Source organism: Rhinopithecus roxellana, chromosome 15, assembly GCF_007565055.1.
Source record: "Rhinopithecus roxellana isolate Shanxi Qingling chromosome 15, ASM756505v1, whole genome shotgun sequence".
Classification (NCBI taxonomy): Eukaryota; Metazoa; Chordata; class Mammalia; order Primates; family Cercopithecidae; genus Rhinopithecus; species Rhinopithecus roxellana.
Window position 1 is genome coordinate 2,708,133 of NC_044563.1, and position 21,023 is coordinate 2,729,155.

The 21,023-nt window shown below is 60.0% G+C and overlaps 1 protein-coding gene across 3 annotated transcripts in view; it reads right to left on the reverse strand.

Annotated features, from left to right (window-relative positions):
- OSBPL5 (oxysterol binding protein like 5) overlaps positions 1-21,023 on the reverse strand; it is an 80,149-nt gene that overhangs the window by 36,459 nt on the left and 22,667 nt on the right. For 2 of the 3 annotated variants that reach the window (XM_030918205.1, XM_030918203.1), the window contains exons 2-5: positions 6,941-7,097; positions 4,485-4,567; positions 807-887; positions 466-567 (exon numbers count right to left, since the gene is read on the reverse strand). In XM_030918205.1, the coding sequence (XP_030774065.1) occupies positions 466-567; positions 807-887; positions 4,485-4,567; positions 6,941-7,076 (402 nt within the window). In that variant the 5' untranslated portion in view covers positions 7,077-7,097. Of the gene's footprint in view, positions 1-465; positions 568-806; positions 888-4,484; positions 4,568-6,940; positions 7,098-17,941; positions 18,198-21,023 lie in introns of all 3 variants that reach the window. The other variant, XM_030918204.1, reaches the window with a different exon arrangement.

Here is a 21,023-nt window from a genome sequence, read left to right on the forward strand (position 1 = left end):
AGCCTTCGAGTTGGGTAGTTTTACCTCCACTGTGCGCAAGGGGAAATGGAGGCTCAGAGGCTGAGTGAACGGCCGTGGTCTTCGTGAGGTCTGAGCACAGGACACCCCGCCCTGATGTGGGGTCCTCTCCCGGAAGCCGCAGCAATGCCTCCCTCCCCAGTGCCCTCCACCCACTGGCCAGGCCCCACCTTATTCAGAAATGGGGTCTTTGCAGACATAATCAGGTGAAGATGGGGTTACACTGGAGTAAGGTGGTCCTAATTCCTACCACCAGTGCCCTTACAGAAAGGGGGAGACAGGTGGATAAGGAAAGGCCGCATGAGGATGGAGCAGAGGCTGCAGTGATGCGGCTGGATGCAGGGAAGTGAATTTCCATCGTTTCAGGCCACCCCACTTGTGGTCCTTTGCTATGGCAGCAGCATGCTGACCCGTGTCCTGGGTGGCCAGAGGCCGGGTGTCACCTACCTTCAGGCTGTCAGCCATGATGACCACGCTGGGGTCTGTCAGAGCGCTGAGCAGCTGCCGCGTGGCACGCTTCTTCTCCTGCCGGTAGTTCTCCTTCTGCACCTGGGCCCAGGGCACCCGCGGTGGGTCATGGGAGAAGGCACCAAGCTGCCCCAGCTCCTCCCACCGTCCGGCCCGGGCGGGGTCCAGGGGCAGGGGCAGGAGAGGAAGCGGGGGGCGTGGAGGCGACCAGGTGCGGTTTGTCCCCCTCCTTTTGACAGGTGGGGAGGGTGATCTCCCTGGCTCAGGTGGCCATCGGTCTGACAATGACACGGCTGCACCCTCCCCGGGCCTGGACTCACCTTGAGAGTCTCCTTCTTGGTGACCCTGGCGGTAGGAGACACACACTCCTTGTCTGACCCGTTGCACAGCCTGTACTCGGCCTACGAGAGAGAAGTGGGTATGGTGGACCGGGCACAGGGGCTGGCCCAGGGCTAGGAGCCCAGGTTGGCCTGATGCCAAGGATATGAGAGGCAGAGGTCAGAGAAGGGTGCTCTGCTTCCCTCCCACCTGGCACCCTCTGTCCCCTTGACCAGAACTTCCAGGGCTGCCATGTGGGGAGGGAAGAACAAGGGTGGCTGACGAGAGCCCCCCAGTGGGCGCGTGCCAGTGACCGGGGGAGACCCATCCTCCTCGGGGCACATGCTGGGATGCGGCAGGACAGTCAGGAAGGAGGGACATGTGGGGACATAAGGGTTCAGGGCGGACTTTCCATGGGTCTGATGGAGCCCTGAGGGACGGTCCTCTTTGAGGGGACACCTGGGAGGCCTCTGAGGAAGGCAGTCAGGGCGCCAGAGGGTGGAGTTCGCAGAAGGGGAGCTCGGCGGTGGCCACGACATGGTGGCAACAAGCACACAGGCTGGGTCTCTGGGGACCAGCCCTGCATCCACCGAAAAGAACAGCTTCCCTGCCTTGTCTTCCCTGCACGGTACCCAGCATGGCTGCTCCTTGGCCACTGCAAGTGCCCAGCTCTGGGCAGGGCCAATGTGCTGGTGGGGGGTGTGTAGTGGAGGTGCCCACCCCATCCTTTGGGAGCCAAGGGCGGGCGTCACTGTCCAGCCCCGAACCCGAGTCCAACACGTGGCTGACTGCACGGGCCCAGGGCAGCAGTCCCAAGATCTTGGAGGCAGAAGGGACCATGGTTCTTCTACAGATGGGGAACCTGAGGCCAGGTAGGGGGGGGAGTTAGGACATAGAACCAGGTCTAAAGGCTGCAGGCCGGGGACAATAAGCTACGACCTGAATCCTGCCTGCTGCTTCCTTCTATGTGGTCTGCAAGCTAAGAACAGCTTCCACAGTTTTAATCAGTTGAAAAAAAATCACAAGAATATTTTGTGAGATGTGAAAATTATATGAAATTCAAATGAGGAGTCCATAAATACGGTTTTCTTGGCACACAGCCAGGCGATCTGGCACGCGTTGTCTGTGGCTGTTCTCGCGCTTGGATGGCTGCACCGAGAACCTGGAACGGAGCCTGCGCCGCGGCGGGGCCTAAATGCTGTCTGGCCTTTTCCAGAGAAAGCGTGCCCGCCCTGCCCTGCTCTGGCTGGGCATCTGCGGGTGCTCAGCACTTTCCAGGGGAGCCTCCAGTGCGAGGAAAGCCTACCTCAGGGCTCCTCCTGGCCGGAAGCCCAGGATGCTGGGGACTGCCCACCACCCCAATCATGATGGTGCTAAGTACAGAGCTAAAGCCTTGTCTGCTGGGGCCCCAGGTCCTGTTCGGATGCTGCCTGTATTCATCTCCTTCATTCTGCAGTGAAGCATGAGGTGGGGCCGGTTACAGTCCCTATTTTATTTCTGTGCCTGGGAAATCAAGGCACAGAGAAGTGAAGAGCTAGCAAGGGGCAGGGCATGGAACCATTCCAAGGACTGGCAGTCCTGGCAGCACTGGGAGCCCGGCTTGGCCTTAGGCACTGAGGTTAGAAAGTAAAGATACCAGTGTCCTGCTCTTTCAGGGAGAGACAGACCAGCCACCAGCATGCAGAGGTGGGAGGAGCCAGGGGTCAGGTGAGCGATGCGGTTCTGCAGTCCTATGCATGGGTGTAAGCCCATCAGATCCCACAGCTCAGATCATCATTGTTATTACCAGCAATGTGCAGAGGAAGAGCCTACACACAGAGAGGTTCAGAAACCTGCCCAAGGTCACACAGCTAATAAGGAGCTGAGCTGGGACTGAACCCAGGCAGTGTCGCTCCAGTGTGGCACTTTCTTAACCAAGTCAGAGCATTCAGGATCACAAGAAGAAAAGAGTACAAGACGGGGCGCCTGGGGGGCTCTGACTTGGAAGCCATCTTTGGGCTGATGATGAGTGATAAGGAGGAGGCAGATCCAAGTGACAAGGCATGTGCTAGACCCTGGCCAGGTGACAGGTCTCCAGGGACCCAGGCTGGCAGAGAAGATGTCCTAAGTTGCCCTCCTGGGAGTCCCCTGAGCTACAGTCTTGTTCACGGCATCCTTAGTTACCTTGGCACATGCTGTTCCCAGTCTGGAATGCTCTTCCCTGTGGCTGGGTAGCCCCTGCTCCTTTCTTTCTCCCTGAGCTGCTTCCCCAGAAGTAGGACAGCTCATGTCCCTGCTGGCACAGGTCCTGGTGACACATACCACCCTTGGCCCGCCCAGGACTTTTGCAATACAGTCACACAGCCATTTCTGTGGTGAACTGATGACTGTGTATGGCTCCTCCCAGGGGAGGGTTCTACCCTACTGCCCATTCACACTGGCAGCTGGGGGCTTAGCAAGCATCTCGAATGAATGGATGGATGGATGGATGGATGGATGGATGGATGGATGGATGCACGAACCCGCTGCCAATTCCCCTCTGCCCAGTTTCCCACCAGATGCAGCTGAATGGAGCTGTGCTTGTTTGAGGTAACAGGGGAAAATAGAGACAAGACTGTGGGGCATGGGACGGAGCACTTGCAACCCCTGCTCCCCAAATGGGCAGGACCCTTGGGGTCTGGTCACTGCAGCCCCTGCAGCCCCAGCACTGCAGAGAGTGCCTGCCCACTCCTCCCTCCTGCAGGCCAGGTGGGTACCCCGTCCAGGCACGCCAGGTCCTCTGCTCGCTCCTCAGTGCTACTGTGCATCAGCGCACAGTGCCACAAGGAGGCACCTGAGAGATGAGAAGTGCTGCTCAGAACCGTGAACTTCAGTCTGACCAGAACTTTGCAACCTATGAAAATTCCTTAAAAATATAATTTAGAGGCTGGGCGCAGTGGCTCACGCCTGTAATCCCAGCACTTTGGGAGGCCGAGGCGGGCGGATCACAAGGTCAGGAGATCAAGACCATCCTGGCTAACATGGTGAAACCTCGTCTCTACTAAAAATACAAAAAATTAGCCGGGCGTGGGGGCGGGCGCCTGTAGTCCCAGCTACTCGGGAGGCTGAGGCAGGAGAATGGTGTGAACCTGGGAGGCAGAGCTTGCAGCGAGCCGAAATTGTGCCACTGCACTCCAGCCTGGGGGACAGAGGGAGACTCCGCCTCAAAAAAAAAAAAAAAAAGAAAAGAAAAGAAAAGAACGAATCAGAAAATAGCAAGCGTTGGTGAGGATGTGAGGAACTGGAGCCCTTGTGCACTGTGTGGGTGGCCGTGTAAGATGGTGCAGCCACTGTGAGAGGAGTTTGGCAGTTCCTCCCAAAGTTAAACCAGAGAATTTTGAGAATTCTGCATTATCACAGAATTACCATGTGACTTAGCAATTCCACTCTAGGTTTATACCCGAGAGAACTGAAAACTGATAAATACACGTGCACACATGTTCACAGAAGCATTTTTCACGACAGCTATACGGTGAAAACAGCCCAAATATCCATCAGCAGCCCTCCCGGAGCAGCACAGTCTGGGATTGCGAGCTGTTTCCCCGGAACAGGCTGGAATGGCAGGCTCAGCTGGACGCCCTGCTGTCCTTTTCCCCAGCCGTTTCTTGCTGTCCCCAGGGCCAGGCTCTGGCTCATGGATCCCCCCATACCCAGGCTCTTACCGGTGGCACCTTCGTGGCAGAGCTTGGGGTCTGTGGTCCTTCATCCCTGGGAAGCGGTGGGCCGTTGGGCTCCATGTCCTTCCCTGCAAGAGAGCACTGGGAGTTAGGACCCAGGCATGGTGGGCAGGCCAGGCTTCTCAGGCTGGCTGCCTTGTGTGCTGCAGGCGAGGGGTGGGTGTGGACGGCCTGGGAGGGGCAGGAAGCCAGCCGGAGGTGGTAGCAGAAACAGGACACTGCCTGAGAGGTGTAATAAACGCCAGCGAGCGTCACTGTGGGAGGGACCCAGGAGATCTGGCAGGGCCTCCAGGACCTACAGGGAGGAAGCTGGGACAGGAGCTGGTAGGAACCGGTGCCCTGGGCCTGCTGTGGTGTGCAATTTGGGGTCTGTTAAGGCCAGAGTCCCCAGTTTTCAGACAAAGAATGTGACATCCAGTCTCAAAGGCACACGGCAGGTTTGGGGCCCCTGGACTGTGCATCCCTCTGGCCGGATGCTGCCGGTCTCTATGTGCTGGGGCTCCTGCTGGGAGGTGGTCAGTCCTGTCTGTCATCCCACCCTGGCAGGCTGGGTAAGGAGGGAGAGGCGAGGGAGGGAGACCTGAGGTGTCTGCGTTTGCTCCTGGGGGAAATGGCCTCCCCTTCCCTGGCTCTGCTTCCTTTGGTGCCAGTTTCCCAAGATACGATTTACCGACAGGAGGAAGGAAGGCATGGCTGCAGGGGAGGCCTGAGGCCTGAGGCTTGCCCAGTAGGGCCACTTCCGCTGCCTTCTGTGGCTGGTGGGTGAGGGTTGACTGCCCCGGTCCCTGGCACTGAGACTCGAAGGGGCTGAGGTCTGCAGTGAGCCCCATCCTGCCAAGACCACAGGTGACAGGCCAGCAATAGGCTGGGCGTACGGACAGACGCCACAGACCAGCTGGAAGGCCTGGGGTCTGCAGCCGTCCTTCCCTGACAGCCCTGGGCAGGGACTGGGTGGGGACGAAGAACGGAAAAGCCAGAACAGTGACCTGAGGAAGTGGTTCTGTCCAAAGGTCCTGGACTGTGGCCACTCACAGTCACAGGACATCGCTGCCTCTGGCCGGCGGTGGCTGCTCCCCCACCCGGGAGAGCCTCTGCTTCCCCATCTGCAGAGTGCTACGCGCCTGACCCGCAGTGCTGGAGGGAGGCCAGCAGGGGCGCTCGTTCCTCTGGTGCTTTCTCATATGGTTCTGGGGCCTGGGCCTGTGGCCGCTAGCAAACTACTTTCCAGGTGGATGCTGCCTCCTGGCCGGGAGGACTCAAAGGCGGGGGCCCTAGGAGCATTCAAAGGGATAGGGTGCAGGTGCCCTGGGCAGGGGGAGGCCAGCGCGGGTCCTTCTCCTCTCAGCCTGTCCACATCCACCCCACTCCCCTGGCCCGGGACCTGCTGCCTCCGTTCTTCGGAGAAGGCCCTTCCCAGCCCGCGTTCTGCACCGCCTGGGCCAGTTGCTCTGCAGTCCGAGTCCCTCGGAAACTGACCAGCAGCTGGGACCGGGCCCTTCCTCCCCACCCCTGACTTTGCAAGTGCTTCTAAGGCTCTGGCCAGGGTGAACGTGACAGCAGGGAATAAAAGGTGTGGGATTTACCTCGTCGGGTGTCGAGTGTCCCTGCCTGGCATAGGACCTTCAGCAAGGCCACCTCTACGCTGGGACTCGTTTTTTCCACCTATTGGGTGGGACTTTGGCTGCGACCATCCACACGCCCCTTGAGCCTGGATGGTGGGTCTGCCCAAAGCTCTCCCACTCCCCCCAGGGCAGAACAGATGACCATGGCCAGGCAGGGCTGGGGCGAGGCCCTCCAGGCAGGTGCCAGCCCCTACCGCCTACTCTCAGGGGAACAGGGGAGGAAAGGCTGGGTTTTCTGGGGGACAGCAGTCACAGCCCAAGGGGCAAGGGTTGTGAATAGTTAGGTGCCAGCGAGGGGCCTGCAGCGTGGCAGCATTGGCGGACAGAGGTTCTGAGTCTGTGTGCTAGGTGCTTTATCCACAATTGCATGAAGGCAGACCTGGTTCCAACTGTTCCCTCCCAGAGCCCAGGACCCGTGTGTAGCTGGGAGTAGGTACTAATATTGTCCCATTTTACAGATCAGTCAACTGAGGCCGAGAGAGGTCAAGTTGCTGGCCTGGGGTTACCCTGCCAGGACTGGGGCTCAGGTCACCTGTCCCTGGAGCCTGTTTTGGATGACTGCACTACATAACTCCCAAAGCCTGGGCTGTGGGAGCCCGCTCCTCAACCAGATGGGCTTCACCTGGCCCCACAGGTCAAGCCAAGAAGCCGTATTACCTGGCGCTCTACCAAGCTACAAACCCTTTGATCATGAAACCTGCACAGTCCCCAGCATGGAGGCTGTGGACCTCGAGGGGCACGGAGGGGTTGGGCTGCCTGGGGTCACCCCACCGGGCCCAAGGTGGGGGCCAGGATGCCCTGTTCGCGGCCGGCACTGACCTGGGCTGAGTGGGTAGAGCTCATTGTCTCCGCCGAGGAGCAGGTTCCGGGTGAGCTTCCGGGGGTCGACTTTCTGAGGGGTGGAAGACGGCGGACACAGGGAGAAGCGGCGCCGGAGGAAGGCCTCCTCCTTCATGCTGTGGGCACTCGGGGGCTTCTGGAAGGAAGGAAGGAGGCGCAGCAGGAGGTCACCGCCCAGGAAGGGGCTTCAGAGCCACGTGGTGGGGGTGCCCCTGGCTGAGAAGTCCCGGTCTCAGGGGACTTCCGAGGCAGGGTGAGGAAGGCCTGGGCCCTGGGAGCCTGGTCGTGGGTGGTCGCCCAGGGCAGCCCAGCTCAGGAGAATGGCTTTGGCTAGTGCCAGCCCTTTCCAGGCCTGGCAGGAGGGCTGGACGGAGCCCTGGTCAGAGAGGCTCATCAGCACCCTCAGAAGACGTCCTTCTCAGAATCCCCACCCCAGGTTCTGTGAGACCCTGGCCGCAGCCAAGCAGACCCACCTGGGGACACAGGTTTTCCCTCCTGCATTTCCCTCCCACGTGACAGCGCTCTGTGGTGGGGAGGGGTCTAGAGCTTGTCTCCCCATGGAGAAGACGCAGCGGGGTGAGACCAGGTGGCCCCTGAGCACCAGGAGTGACTGGCATGGCGCTGGGCAGTCCGGGACCCTGGCCTGCTGTCCACCTAAGGGTCCCAGGAGTGCCTCTGGTCAAGCCCGCCTGATGCTTGGGTTTCAGTTGCACCCACATGCACCCCAGCAGGAGAGGGAGCTCTGGGCGCTCACAGCAGGCACATCTGCGTCCACGCCCAGCCCAAGACGTCGCATTCCCTGTGGGAGCTTCCTCCCTGCTTCACAAAAGAGGGAGGCCCCACAGCCGGGCCCTGACACCCACCTGCATCACTCTCCCAGCCCCGTTCACTGGCAGACCTGCTTTTCCCCTGTGGGTTCAGAAGCAGGTTTCTCGTCTCCTCCCCTGGAAGAAGGTTGGTTGTGGACAACAGGCGGTCCCCTCTGTCCTGCTCCCCCACACCCCTACCCCTAGTAGTGCTGGGCCAAGCAGAGGATAACTGATGGCAGTCATGCCTTTGCAGGCACTTGAAGTTGACGGCGCCAAATCCACCTAGGTCTCAGCCCATTTTACAGATGAGAAAATCGTGGCTCAGGGAATGGAAGACCCCACCCTGTAATCGTGACCTGATAGGGGTTGGCAGAGCATCCTCTCCAGCTCCTCATCTTGTGTCCACTTCCTAAGGACGAGCTCCTTAAAAACTACTGGTCAATTTTCCTCCTTTCCCAATTTTCTGGGGCTGCTTCCTGCCACCTCTGGGCAGGCCAGTAGCATCCTGCCAAGCCCGGGACAAAGGCCTCGATTTCTCTCATGGCCCTGGGCTTTAATGGGCGGGGCTTCAGACACACAGAGCCTTTCCTGCTGTGCCTTCAGGAGTGGGCTAGGTGGTTCAGGGTGTCTGTAGTCCCGGGGGCTTCTGTCCACCACCCCAGAGCCCCCTCTGTGCCCCCAGTCCCGAAGTCAGAGTTGGGAGGGGCTCCAAGGCTGCAGCCAGGCTGGGCCAGCCCCTCCCTCACCCGACACCTGGCTCAGCTCGTGACCTTGGCCATCTTACACACAAGGAAGCTGGTTTCAGAGAGGCTGGGGTTTTGGCCCAGGTCACAGAGCTAACAATCAGCAATGCCCATCCTTGAGCCAGGTGGAACCGATCCTAAAACCCGGCTGCTGAGCATCTGCCCACTCAGTGTTTCAGCTCGGCTCAGCGAACCTGCAAACCTGCCGCAGGGAAGTGGGCGGGTGAGAAGTCCTGCCCCTACTTGTCAATCACAACAAACATGTCCTACCTGCCCAGGTGCGGCTCAGGCTGGGAACCAGCAGCTGAGCGGAGGCCGGGCTTACTCACTCAGCCAGCTAAGATTTTCCAAGCACCGCGGCTGGGCTGGGCACTGGGCAGCCAATGTGTCAGCAGCGATTCTACTCTCAGGACCCACAGAGAGCCCCGGGATGTCCCAGGCAGTGTGGTGACAGTGATGCCCAGGTAGCTCTCCCTCACTCGGAACCTCCTGAGGCAGGGAGAGGGGCTCACAACCTAGCTTCAGCTGCCCTGTCTGGCTGTCTGCTCCAGCTCCACCTGGGCCAAGATGCAGAGGGCGTAGGGATCTTGGTGCCTTTCTGCTCAGACACCCCACATGCCTTCTCCCAGCACCAATGACAGCCAGTGGGACTTCTTAGTCTGTGAGCACCATCATCCACTCATCTATACACCACATTCTCCCACTCCCTGGTATCCCTCCATCTATACATACATACGTCTTCCCTTCCAGGCATCCATCCATCCATCCAGCCACCTATCCACCCACCCATTCACCCATCCACCTATCCACCCAGCCATTCATCCATCCACATACCCACCCACCCATTCATCCATCCATCCATCCATCCATCCATCCATCCATCCATCCATCTACCAGTCTTCCCATCTATCCATCCATCCACCTATTCATCCATCCATCCATCTGCCATCCTCCCATCCATCCAGCCACCCATTCACCCATTCACCCATTCATCCATCCATCCACCCACCCACTCATCCATCCATCCATCCATCCATCCATCCATCCATCCATCCATCCACCCATTCTCCCAGGCATCCATCCATCCATCCATCCATCCACTCATCCATCCACCCACTCATCCATTCATCCTCCCAGGCATCCATCCATCCATCCATCCACCCATTCATCCATCCATCCGTCCATCCACCCACCCACTCATCCATCCATCCTCCCATCCATCCACCCACCAAACCATCCATCCATCCATCCATCCATCCATCCTCCCAGGCATCCATCCACCCACCCACCCTCCCTCCCTTTCAGGCATCTACCCATCCTCCTGTCCATCTGTCTGTCCATCCACCCACCCACCTGCCACCCCTTTCTCCCTCCATGAAGCTTTCCAGCCAGTCAGTTGACCAGCCTGATTCCGCCTTCCTTCCCATTTACCTCACACTCAGACACATCTGAGGTGGTATTCAAATAATGACTGAAACACTGATACGGAGCACTCACCAATCCAGACGTACCAGGGACTATCACTCTGTGTGCCAACAACCCCAGACCAGTGTCCAGTGCCCTGCGCCCTGCAGACCACCTCTGACCCACTCAGACAGGGTGGGCAGCAGCTCGCATCACAAGGCATCCTGGTCTGTGGAGCCCTTCTGGAGTCCCCCATCCGTTGGACCTCTGATGCCCTATAGCTGAGAGGTGCCAGCTGAGTGCCCCCATATGGTCACCTGATGGGGAGGTGTTTTGTTCATTTTAAAGGCCACATCTCCCCAACGGCTCCACATGGCATTTAGAACAAATCCAGTCTCATCTCATCCCTGTTCCCCAAGCCCTCCCTGCCACCCCATTCCCCAGCCCACTCTGGCGCCCACTCTGCTCCAGCCACACTGGCCCCTTTATGCTCCCATTCCTGCTGAATGTGCCCGCCCACCATCTCCACATGGCCGGGTCCTCCTCAAATTCCACTCTCAGCTTCCATGTCACTTCCCAGAGGCTTGGCCACTCTGGGAGTCAATTCGGATTCTCCACGTAACACTGGGAGTCCTTGGAGGGCTCCACATTGCACTTCTTTGTTCTTCGCACACTCTCTTCTCACAACAGATGCAGCGCAGGTGAAGGATGGAAGGGTCTGATCATGGCTCTGTCCCAGCAGCCAGGGCAGGGATATGCGGCAGATGCTTCCCATCTGGATTCACACAGGCTGCCTGTCCTGTGTCACACGGCTCTGGGGTGGAGACCCTGGGTGGTTGTGTGGCAGGCACTCCCCAGTGGAGGTGCCTGGGGCGACCGTCTGCCTCCCCACTGTTCCTGACGTCTCCAGATCAGGGCAGAGTCCTCAGAGAGGTGAGCAGGGTTAGTTTCAGGGCTGATTTCCACTGGAACCCTAGTGAGGTTCCCATCCCCTGGCCATCTGCCACACCAGGCGTTGCCTAAGGAATAACGGAGAGTTGGCATCTGCAGGGTGTGAGCTGCTGAGGAATGAGGCCCTCTCGGCACTGGCAGGACTTTCATCCACAGCAGTGAAAGCTAAAGGCTGGGAGCCTCAGGGAGCACAGCCCCTCATGGGAACCCCCTGTGAGGGGAGGGAGAGAGGGAAAGGATGGGTGGACAAGGAAACAGACACGCTGGCTGAGGCAGCAGCAACCTGGGATCCCACTCAAGCTGGGAAACACAAAAGGCCTGCAATCGCCACTGGCCTGCACTGCCTGCGGGGAAGCCCCGGGCCAGGCTCCAGCGACCAAGGACTCCAGGTGGACCCTCTGGGCCCAGCCCTCAGGATTCTGCCTGCCTGAGGCCGCCCAGGGTTGATGTGATGGTCGCTCTCAGCAGCCTCCATTCCCTGGGGGGCTGGCCTGTCCATGATGCCAGCAGCACCTTCATCCCCAGAGCCCTCAGTGACGATCTGCTCATCTGTACACAGCTGGGCCTCAGCCTGCAGTTGCCAAACCCTTTTCCACCACTGTGCACGGTGCTGTGTCCACCCCCAGCTGTGGTCTCATCCTGCCCCCACAGTCCTGAAGTCCAAGTGCAGAAGGGATGCTGTGAGGCCTGGGAGGAAGGAGCCCAAGAGTGCCCCTCCCACAGCGAGACTGTCCCTGGGGCCAGAGAGGAAGTGTGGGCAATTCCAGTCTGAAAGGTCACGTTTCTGCCTGGTGGGGTCCCAGCCCCAAGACCCCAAGGTCCCCTAAGGAGGCTCACTCTGGAGGCCAGGCCAGGAGGCCAGGGAACAGGGAGTGGCTGGGAAAGAAGGCAGGGCTTGGCAGATGGGGGGTCACTAAATGTATGTGGTCCCCAGTGCCCAGCTCTGGCCAAGCCTGGGAGGATGGAAGGGTGCAGGCCTGGAGCTCAGCAGGAAACAGGCAGGTGACAGGTGGGCCTGGAAGCCACCACTCGACCCCAAGTCCAAATCAGCCACGACCCTCCTCTGCAGCTTCCATTCCTGGGGGGCCTAAGGAAATTTCCTCTTCCAACGTCGTGTCAGGTGCTGAGTCGCCTTGTGGGCCTCCTGCTGGTCACCAGACAGGACAGGAAGGGCCTCCTGCTCCCCTCCAGGGGCCCTGTGTTTGCCCCTGTAGCCATCCGCTGGCCACCCAGCAGGCACGACTCCCAGCGTGGGGGGTCGCGTGTGCCCCCAGGAACCAATTCTCTAAGTGCCCCTTGCCTGGGGCAGTGCCAGGTTTTGTTCAGCTGTTGGGTAGACTTAGTGACCAGGGTGGGGGCCACTCCCCAGCCTGTGAAGTCTCAAGGTGAGGCAGGGCTGGCCCCCCAGCCCCTCCTCCTGCTGGCCCCTGGCCCATCCCAGGTGGCTGCCCTGCCCAGCCGCTCTTCTCAATCATGACTTTGTGCCACTTTGTGCCTCTTTGGGCCTTTTGGAAAGGAGGGAGGGGGGCACCAGAAGGGAACACTTTGGATTTGGGTTGCGGTGGAGACCCGCTGTCCACTGAAAGAATGGGCTCTGAGCAGAGCCTCCTCTGCCATATGGCTGGGGAGCCCACAGGGGTTGCGTGAGTGCATCTCCTCAGAGGTCTGCTGGGACTTAGGGGTGGGGTAAGGGTGATCCTGTGACCCAGAGAGGGGCTGAGGCTGACGGTCGGGGAGGGGCGAGTGTGGGTGCCAGGTGCAGGTCAGTGGGCAGAGCCAACCACCAGCCTCTCGCTCATGGTCCCACTAGGCTGGAGAGGGAACGCGGGAGAAGGCTGGCCCACAGAAGGCCCCCCTTTCTCTGCACCCCAGCCCCCGAGCTGGGCTTCTCCTTCTGCCTGGCCCTCTGCAGGGGGCTCCTCCTTCTTCCTTGGAGACCCAGCCCCTTTGTCCAGGAACCTTCCCCTGCTGTCGGTCGTCAGGAGCCGCTGACTGCCCCCGCCCGTCTCTTTGGACCTGAAGTGCACCGTGGCAGTGCTTCGCTTTGGCCCAGGTGGGTTCCCCTTAGCTGAGCCTGGCTGGGCTGGGCAAGGCTGTGCTTCCGCTGAGGGGACACAGGCCCAGATGATTTCCTTGACTACTCAAGCACCTCTGGACTCAGTCAGGTGGGGCACACACAGAGGCCAATGCTGCATCTCTAGAATGAATTCGCTCATGGCTGGAAGGCGGCTTGAGAGACTTTGGAGCTGCTAAGGGCCGGGGAACGTTCTGGAGGGCCAGGGAGTAAGTGGGACAGAGAGCCAGAACTGTGGCAGTCAGGCAGAGGCCACTCCTGAGGCCCTCCTCAGGGCCTCCTCAGGGCAGGCAGGGATGGGTGCCCCTTCCAGGTCCTCTCCTGAGACCCCAGCATCCTCCTCCAGGCCAGCCCCAGACTCGCACCCCTGCCTGTGCCCAAGGCTGCAGAATGCCCAGGCCAGGCGGACATGTGGGGCTCTTGGGGACTGCAGGTGGCCGTGATGGTGTTGTGCAGCTGCTGCACTCCTGAGACCACAGCGAAGACACCCGCCCTGCCCGCGGCAGGTCCCACCCATGCCCAGAGCTACTGCTTGATTGCCCTTCCTGTTAACCACAGGCACCTCCTGGTCCCCTCCTCATGGCTCCCACTTCCTCCTGCCCTGCTGAGTTTCCCGGGCCACCTAGGAGTTGTGGAGGGGACAGAGGCGAGGGCACAGGAAGGAAGTGAGCTCTGACACTGGGCTGACCACCCCTCCACAACCCCCACTGCCTAGGCTGCAGCATGCTCTTCCTTCCGTCTCTCATGTGGGGAACAAAAGACCCCTCCCACCACTGGGGGACAAGAGGTCCCATGTGGTGCCAGCCCAGAGCAGATGCGGAGGGACAGGTCAGGTTGCCTCCACCTGGCCAGCTCTGTGTCCCAGAGGATGCTCGCCTCTGGAGACTCGGGGAGGGGCCATGCTCTCTGACCCCATGCCAAGGCCAGCTGTTTGGCAGCATGGGGCCCAGGCCCCTCGGGGTCCCCACCCAGAGCCAGCGCACATGGCCCCCTGCCTCCCCCTTCCCAGCAGTTATCTGGCCTCCAAAGTGCTCCCCACTCCCTGCCTCCCAGACACTCGCCTTCAGGATGGGATAAAGGGATTTTTGTAAACAAAGGTCACTGGCGCCTCGTCGGGTCACATAGAGCCGTCAGCTGGGACCACACTCAGCTAAACCTCGGCCGGGGCAGAGACACTGCCTCGGCTCTGGGAAAGGCTGAAGCTCTGAGAAGGAATCCAACGGAGTCCTGGACTCACTCTGCATCCTCCCTGTGCCCAATTCCTCCCCTGTCCTCCTGCAGAGGCTCAGGGACCACAGAGCTGGGGAAAAGGGCTCAGCCCTGTCTCCAATGGCTGTGTGGCCTCAGCTGGCCACATTCATCTCTCGGGCCCTGTTTGTAAATCAGGGCTTGCTCTGAGTCAGGGAGATGATGTCCCAGGCCCACAGGAGGCCCTGGGGAAGGCGCCTGCAGAGGTGAGTGTGAGCCCAGACCCAGCCCCCTCCACACCTGTGTGGCCTCCTCACCCACAGCCCAGAGTGACAGGGCTGGGCTGAGTTGCACGGGGGCAGAGAGGAGGCTCTGGCCACTGGGGTGCTCCATCAATTGGCAGGGGCCAGAAAAGCAGGAGCTCGCAGTCAGGCTTCAGCAGCAACATCTGGCACAGATACTTCTGCCTAAACCAGATAGATTCTCATTCAAGACTGCAGGGGGTGGAAATGCTCTGAAATCACAAGGATAAAGGAATGTAAGCCCACATGCTTGGCTCTTCACACATGGGAGGGAGAGGTCAGTGGGTCCCAAGGAAGGACAGCAGCCATCAGTTAAAGGACAGCAGCCATCATGTCAACACCATACAGTTGCATTCCAGAAACTTGCTAAGGTCCCAGTGCAAGTGACCATGAAGATCCTGCTGTGAGCAAACCACCCAGGCCTCCTGAGTCACCCCATGGAGACCACCACAGCAGCAGATGCCCTCCCTGAGAGCAGACAGTAGCACAAGGGACCAGGCTGCTGTGTCTGGGTGGACCGAATGCCTAGTGCTAATGTGGGCAGCCTGCCCACCCCTGCAGGAGCAGCAGCCTCTTCAGAGAGCTGTGGCATGCACTTCAGCTGTGGCAGCTGGGCCCTGGGGAGCTTGGGACGGGGACTTCCCCAGGACATCTGCTGCACTGATGGACCTTAAAGCCCCCAGGCCCTCCTGGATGTTCTTTTTTTTTTTTTTTTTTTTTTTTTTTTCTTTTTTTTTTTGAGACGGAGTCTCGCTCTGTCACCCAGGCTGGAGTGCAGTGGCCAGATCTCAGCTCACTGCAAGCTCCGCCTCCCGGGTTTACACCGTTCTCCTACCTCAGCCTCCCGAGTAGCTGGGACTACAGGCGCCGCCACCTCGCCCGGCTAGTTTTTTGTATTTTTTAGTAGAGACGGGGTTTCACAGTGTTAGCCAGGATGGTCTCGATCTCCTGACCTCGTGATCCGCCCGTCTCGGCCTCCCAAAGTGCTGGGATTACAGGCTTGAGCCACCGCGCCCGGCCCCTCCTGGATGTTCTATCCCATCTGATATGATTCTCAGAATGCTCGCAAGGTGCAGAGAGCAGCGGTCATCATCACATTTTAAAGATGCAGTGGGCCGGGTGTAATGGCTCACACCTGTAATTCCAACACTTTGGGAGGCTGAGGCGGGCAGATCGCTTGAGCCCAGAAGATCGAGATCAGCCTGGGCAACATAGTGAGACCCTGTCTCTACAAAAATAAAAAAATTAGCTGGTTGTGGTGGCACATGCCTGTGGTTCCAGCTACTAGAGAGGCTGAGGTGGGAGGATGGCTGGATCCTGGGAGGTCGAGGCTGCTGTGAGCTGTGGTCAAGTCACTGCACTCAGCCTGGGTTACAAAGTGAGACCCCCATCACACACACACACACATGAAGAAGAAACTGGGGCCCCAAGAGGAGAAACGGCCCATCCAAGGTCTCGTGGGCCACACCATGCCTGGGATCCCCTCAAAGGAGCACAGCTCAAGCCCCAAATGCACTTTGGAGATAGCAGAGGAGGTGACGGGGCAGGGCAGGCCTCCTTCTGGGAAGACATTTCTCAGAGGCAGCCATGGAGTGGGTGGACCTCAAGAGGGGCGCATGAAGTGGCCTGCCCCGCTGAGGATGCGGCTTCGAGCCATGCCTGGGTGTTCTCCGGGCTGCCTCAGCCAAGTCCTGTGCCTGTGGGCCCGGCCAGGCCAGCCCATCCCCGGCCCTGTCCACCTGTCCTCCTGATCGACACCAGGCCACTGAAGGCTCAGAGCAGCTACCGGGTCAGGGGTCGTTAGTACCCCAACCCCACACCCCCATAGCCGATCACTCCACCAGCCCTAGGAAGCCCTGGCCATGGGGGCCGGGCTGGGCGTGGTCCCTGAGGCAGGCCTGGCCCCACCAGGTGCCAGCCAGACCCAGCCCCCTGTCCCAACTGAAAGAAGACTCTGATTTTCAGTTGCAAGCTGCAGCCAGGTGGCAGCAGCGGTCAGCCGGGGAGGGGGTAAGGGGGTGGGGGCCGTCACTTGGAGGCAGTGCAGCTGGAGGCAGGGGCCTGCTGGGGTTGTGGACACAATCTCAAACCCGCCATGCTGAGCCTCAGCATTTACACTGGAAATAGGACATGAACCTGGGGGCCCAGGGGAGCCTGGACACCCACTTCCAGAAGAGACGTCTGCCTGCTGTGCTGTGGGGCTGGCCTCTGTCCTGAATGCCCTCAGGTACACCTGGGGCCTCTTCTGGGTGATGCCAGTGCCCCCTCGCCTGGCCCTCCTGGTGAGGCTCCTGGGCTCGGTGTGCCACCCCCAGTGGACTGCCCTGCCGGCCACTGACTACCCAGGTGGGGGGACAGAGGGAGAAGCGGCTGGGCTGTGGCCACCTAGGGACACGCAGCTGAGAAGCTGAGCATATGGCTGTGTCTCCTCATCTGGCCCCAGCCTACTCATCCTCCTAATTCCAGCGCAGCCTGGAGCCAGGCATGTGGGCAAAAACTCCAACCAGAAGACCAGAGCAAAACAAAGAGGATGCGGCTGCTGTGGCTGAGACTGAGGTCTCTCTCCGCCCGCCAGGGGCACCTGAGCTCCAAGGGCAGGGACTGGGTGACGGGTCATCACTGACACCGAGTGGGGAGCCTGGGGTGCAAGCAGGCCCACACTCTCCCCCAAAACCCTCCAGCCTCAGTCTCCCCGACTGCCCACCCACGCACCACCTCCATGAGGACCTTCCGCAGCTGTTCCTGTTCAGGGGACCCTGGGGTGACCATGAGGCAGTGGGCCTGAGAGCCAGACAAGTGGAAGCCTCCAGCCCTGGAGGAGCACGTGGTCACCGGCCAGCTGAGTGAGCAGAGACCAGAGGCCGTGCAGGAGGGGCGGCCCCAGGGTCCGGGGCCATGGCCAAGCCTGCTGGGGTCTGCCAGAGGCGTCAGTTCCAAAGGTGCCAGCTGTGCCATTGCCAGCGTTCTGTGGGGCCACGTGCAACCTGCCGGAGTGATGGGGGAAGGAGGAGCCACCGGGCTGGGGCAGAGGTGGAGACAGACCCCGGTGATGGAGTTGAGCCCGTTCTGGGACAGGCAGGGAGGAGTGGCCTCTGGTGAGCTGGGGAAAGCCAGTGAGCAGGCAGCTTTAATCACCAGCCCAGGCACCCAGCGCTGCCCGCAGGTGTTTGGTGGCAGGATGGAGGTAGCAGCCCTTCCCCTGGCCTCTGGACAAGCCCCCGCCCCAGGGAGGCCTTGCTCTACAGTGAGGAGCCACTTCCAGAGGCCTCCTGAGGGCATATCCAGCCTCCCCGCCTCTCCCTCTGTCCCTCGGCTCCCCTCTCTGGGCTCCTGGACCCTGGGTCCAAGCACTGCTTCGCCCCCCGCCCCTTGGCGCCTCTCTTCCTTCAGGCAGCCAGCCTTCCCTGCTGGAGTCCCCGTGGCCCAGCCACGCGCCCTGAAGGAACACAAGCTCCTAGGGTGCGTTCACTTGCAGAGGCCGAAGGTGGTGGTGGGGGTGGGGCACTCACGGCCTGGCCTGTGGTTGGTCCTTCTGTCCTGTGGCCAAGGACACTAACAGGAGCTCTTCCCTGCAGCTCCTGGCAGGACTGCAGAGGTGGCCCCCGTGCTCTGAGGAGCCAGACTCACACGAACATTCATCGCAAGCTCCGGGCCCATCGCTTGTCAGTGCAGCATGAGAGTGGGGTCTGCGGCGGTCTGCCAAGGAGCTCCCTCTGCAGAGGAGAACCTGGCCAAGGTCTCCCAAATTGCAGCCACCATCTCGGGCTGTATTAACAGAGATTGAGTCCTCAGAAGGAGGGAGGGGATAACTGCAGTGGAGTCTCCCTGGCCAGGCTGCTGGGTTCAGCTATGGGTGCCTTAGGAAGGGGCAGCCCACAGCAGTGCTCTCTGTGAAGGGCCAGCGTGGTGCCACCCAGGTGTGACACACACAGCCAAGCTCTCCCCTGTATCCCTCAGGTGCTGGACAGGCAGGGTGGGGCTCACAGCCGAGCCAGGACACCCTTCCCAGGGCCAAGGCAGCCCAGGAGAAGCCAGCACAGCATGTCCTCCTGAGAGGCCTATGAGGACACTCAGGGGTCCCAGTCTGAGGGGGAACACAAGGCCCTGACCCGGTAGCCCACTTTCAACACTCCGTGAGCACGCAGGGCCTCCCCCAGCAGAGAGGAGCACTGAGGGAAGGCAGGACCCTGGGCAGTGCCCTCTGCCCACCAGGTACATGGTACCCCGCCAGTACCATCATCATCCCGGAGAGGCATCGTCATCCCAGCTCCCCTCTGTTCCCTGGCTCACATTACCCAGGACTGGCTGTAGGAGCCTTCTTTCCAAGACCAGAGAGGTCACAAGGTCACCTGCTGCCCACACGTCCCACCCTAGCTCTCCTTGGGGTATGCAGGTACCTGGGGCGGCCCCTCATGTCCAGGAGCTGAGGCTGCCCCTGGGTGTATCAAGGTGAGGTGGCTACCCCACTCCCACCCGCCAATGCAGGGCTGCAGTTGGTGCTCTGGTCAGCCCATGGGTGTGACAGCCCAGGGAGCCCCAGGGCCAGGTGGCCACCTCAGAGCCACTCCTTCCCCGATGCCATCCGTCAAGGGTCAGGGGTCACACACTGCAGATAAGACACAAAGCCTGGCAGGTAGGACCCTGGGGGCACCAACTTGGGTGGGGGAGGTCAGCCCAATGTCTTATACGGAGAGACTCCCAAAACAGGAATAAAAATCACCTAACAACAGAAACAACAAAGTCAACCCGTAAATCTCATTCCAGGCTGTTTCGAGCGCTTCGATTCTGTTAGCCACCCAATCTTCCCCCTGCCCAGCAGACGGTATTGTCATCATGCGTGATGCAGGGAGGGCACGGGGACGCCAGCAGGTCGTGACTGCTCCTGGATAATGCACAATGTCCCTTGACGAAGCGCCTCCTGCTCACCTGGGAATGGACCCTCGGGTCCAGCTTCCTCCCTGTGACTGCACAGTGGGGAGGACACAGACTCTAGAAACCCCTCCCGCCCCAGCAGGCAGGTCCAGCCCCGAGGCCTCCTTGGTTCCCCTCAGAACAGATCTTCCAGAAGGACCCCCAATCTGTCTCACACAGGAAACAGGGGGGGTCTCCAACAGAAGGACCCCCAATCTGTCTTCCGCTGTGGTGGAGGGCTTGCCAAGGTGTTCAGGAAAAGGGATTAATGGGGTCCATTACGGCCCGAGTTGCGCAGAGAGGACAGGGAGGGGCTGGATTTCGCTGACCCCCAAGGGGAACCCTTCTATGAACGGAAAGCTCGCGCCTTGCTCAATGCGTTGCCAAGTTGCGATTCCCATGCGTCCCAGTGCTTTGCCAAGGTGTCCATGCAACCTTTGCATGTGCATCCTCCCCTGGGCACAGGATGCTAAATGGGGTGGCAGTAGGAACACCCACCCCCCAACCCACCTCCCACCCAGTGCAGGGACTGGGAGGTTTCTACATCCTGGAAGGAGAAAAACCCCAAGACAGCAAAGGCGCCATTTCCCCACTTTCTCTCCATGTTACAGCTGCAGTTTCTTTTCTTTCTTTCTTTTTTTTTTTTTTTTTTTTTTTTTTGAGACAGAGTCTCACTCTGTTGCCCAGACTGGACTGCAATGGCATGATCTTGGCTCACTGCAACCTCTGCCTCCTGGGTTCAAGCGATTATCCTGTCTCAGCCTCCCATGTCGCCGGGACTACAGGCACCTGCCACCATGACCGGCTAAATTTTTTTGTATTTTTTTCAGTAGAGATGGGGTTTCACCATGTTGGCCAGGCTGGTCTCGAACTCAAGTGATCCACCCACCTTGGCCTCCCAAAGTGCTGGGATTACAGGCGTAAGCCACCGCACCTTGCCAACAGCTGCAGTTTCTGAGGCCAAGAGAAGAAGCTGACTCGCCCAGGGCCACACAGCAGGTTGGTGCTGGAGGTGCTGGGCCCTGGCGCGACCCCAAAGTCCACGGGGCTGCCCACAGCTGGGGGAGTGCAATGCTCGCATGATCCAAGAGAATACTTTCTGGGCTGCTGGTCTGTACAACAGGGAAGCCCCTGCCTCTCCACCATGACCCCTCCACGCCCTGCTGCCACAGGGCCCAGGATTCCTCCCCACTCACCGCTCCGTGTCCCAGGAGGTCAGATTTCACTCGGATGTTTAGCTCCCCTCCAATTTTACAAATGAGGAAACTGAGACCCAGAGAAATGAAATGAATGACTCCATCCTACAGGCCTGAGAGTCACTGTCTCGCGGGCGGAGAGCCTGGGTGGTGCGTTTATCAACAGGACTGCTGGTTTCATGTCTCCGCCTCTCCACATAGACCCACTCAGGTGGAGACCTGTCCCTCTGTCTCTGTGTCCACGGGGCCTGGCAGGAAGTCGTGTGCAGGGGTGGAGGCTGGAAGACCAGCAGGTCTCCCGTCACCTGGGGATCCCCGATCCCCATGCAGCCTTGCGGGTGGAAGGGCAGTGACTGCCCATCCCCTGCACACACAGAAACAGTGAGGCCGGAGGAAAAGGACAAAACCGGTCACCCAGGACAGCAGACAGCATGCAGGGTGGGGGTGTGTGAGCAGAGACCCTAGGGACCCCGCATCTAGGTCT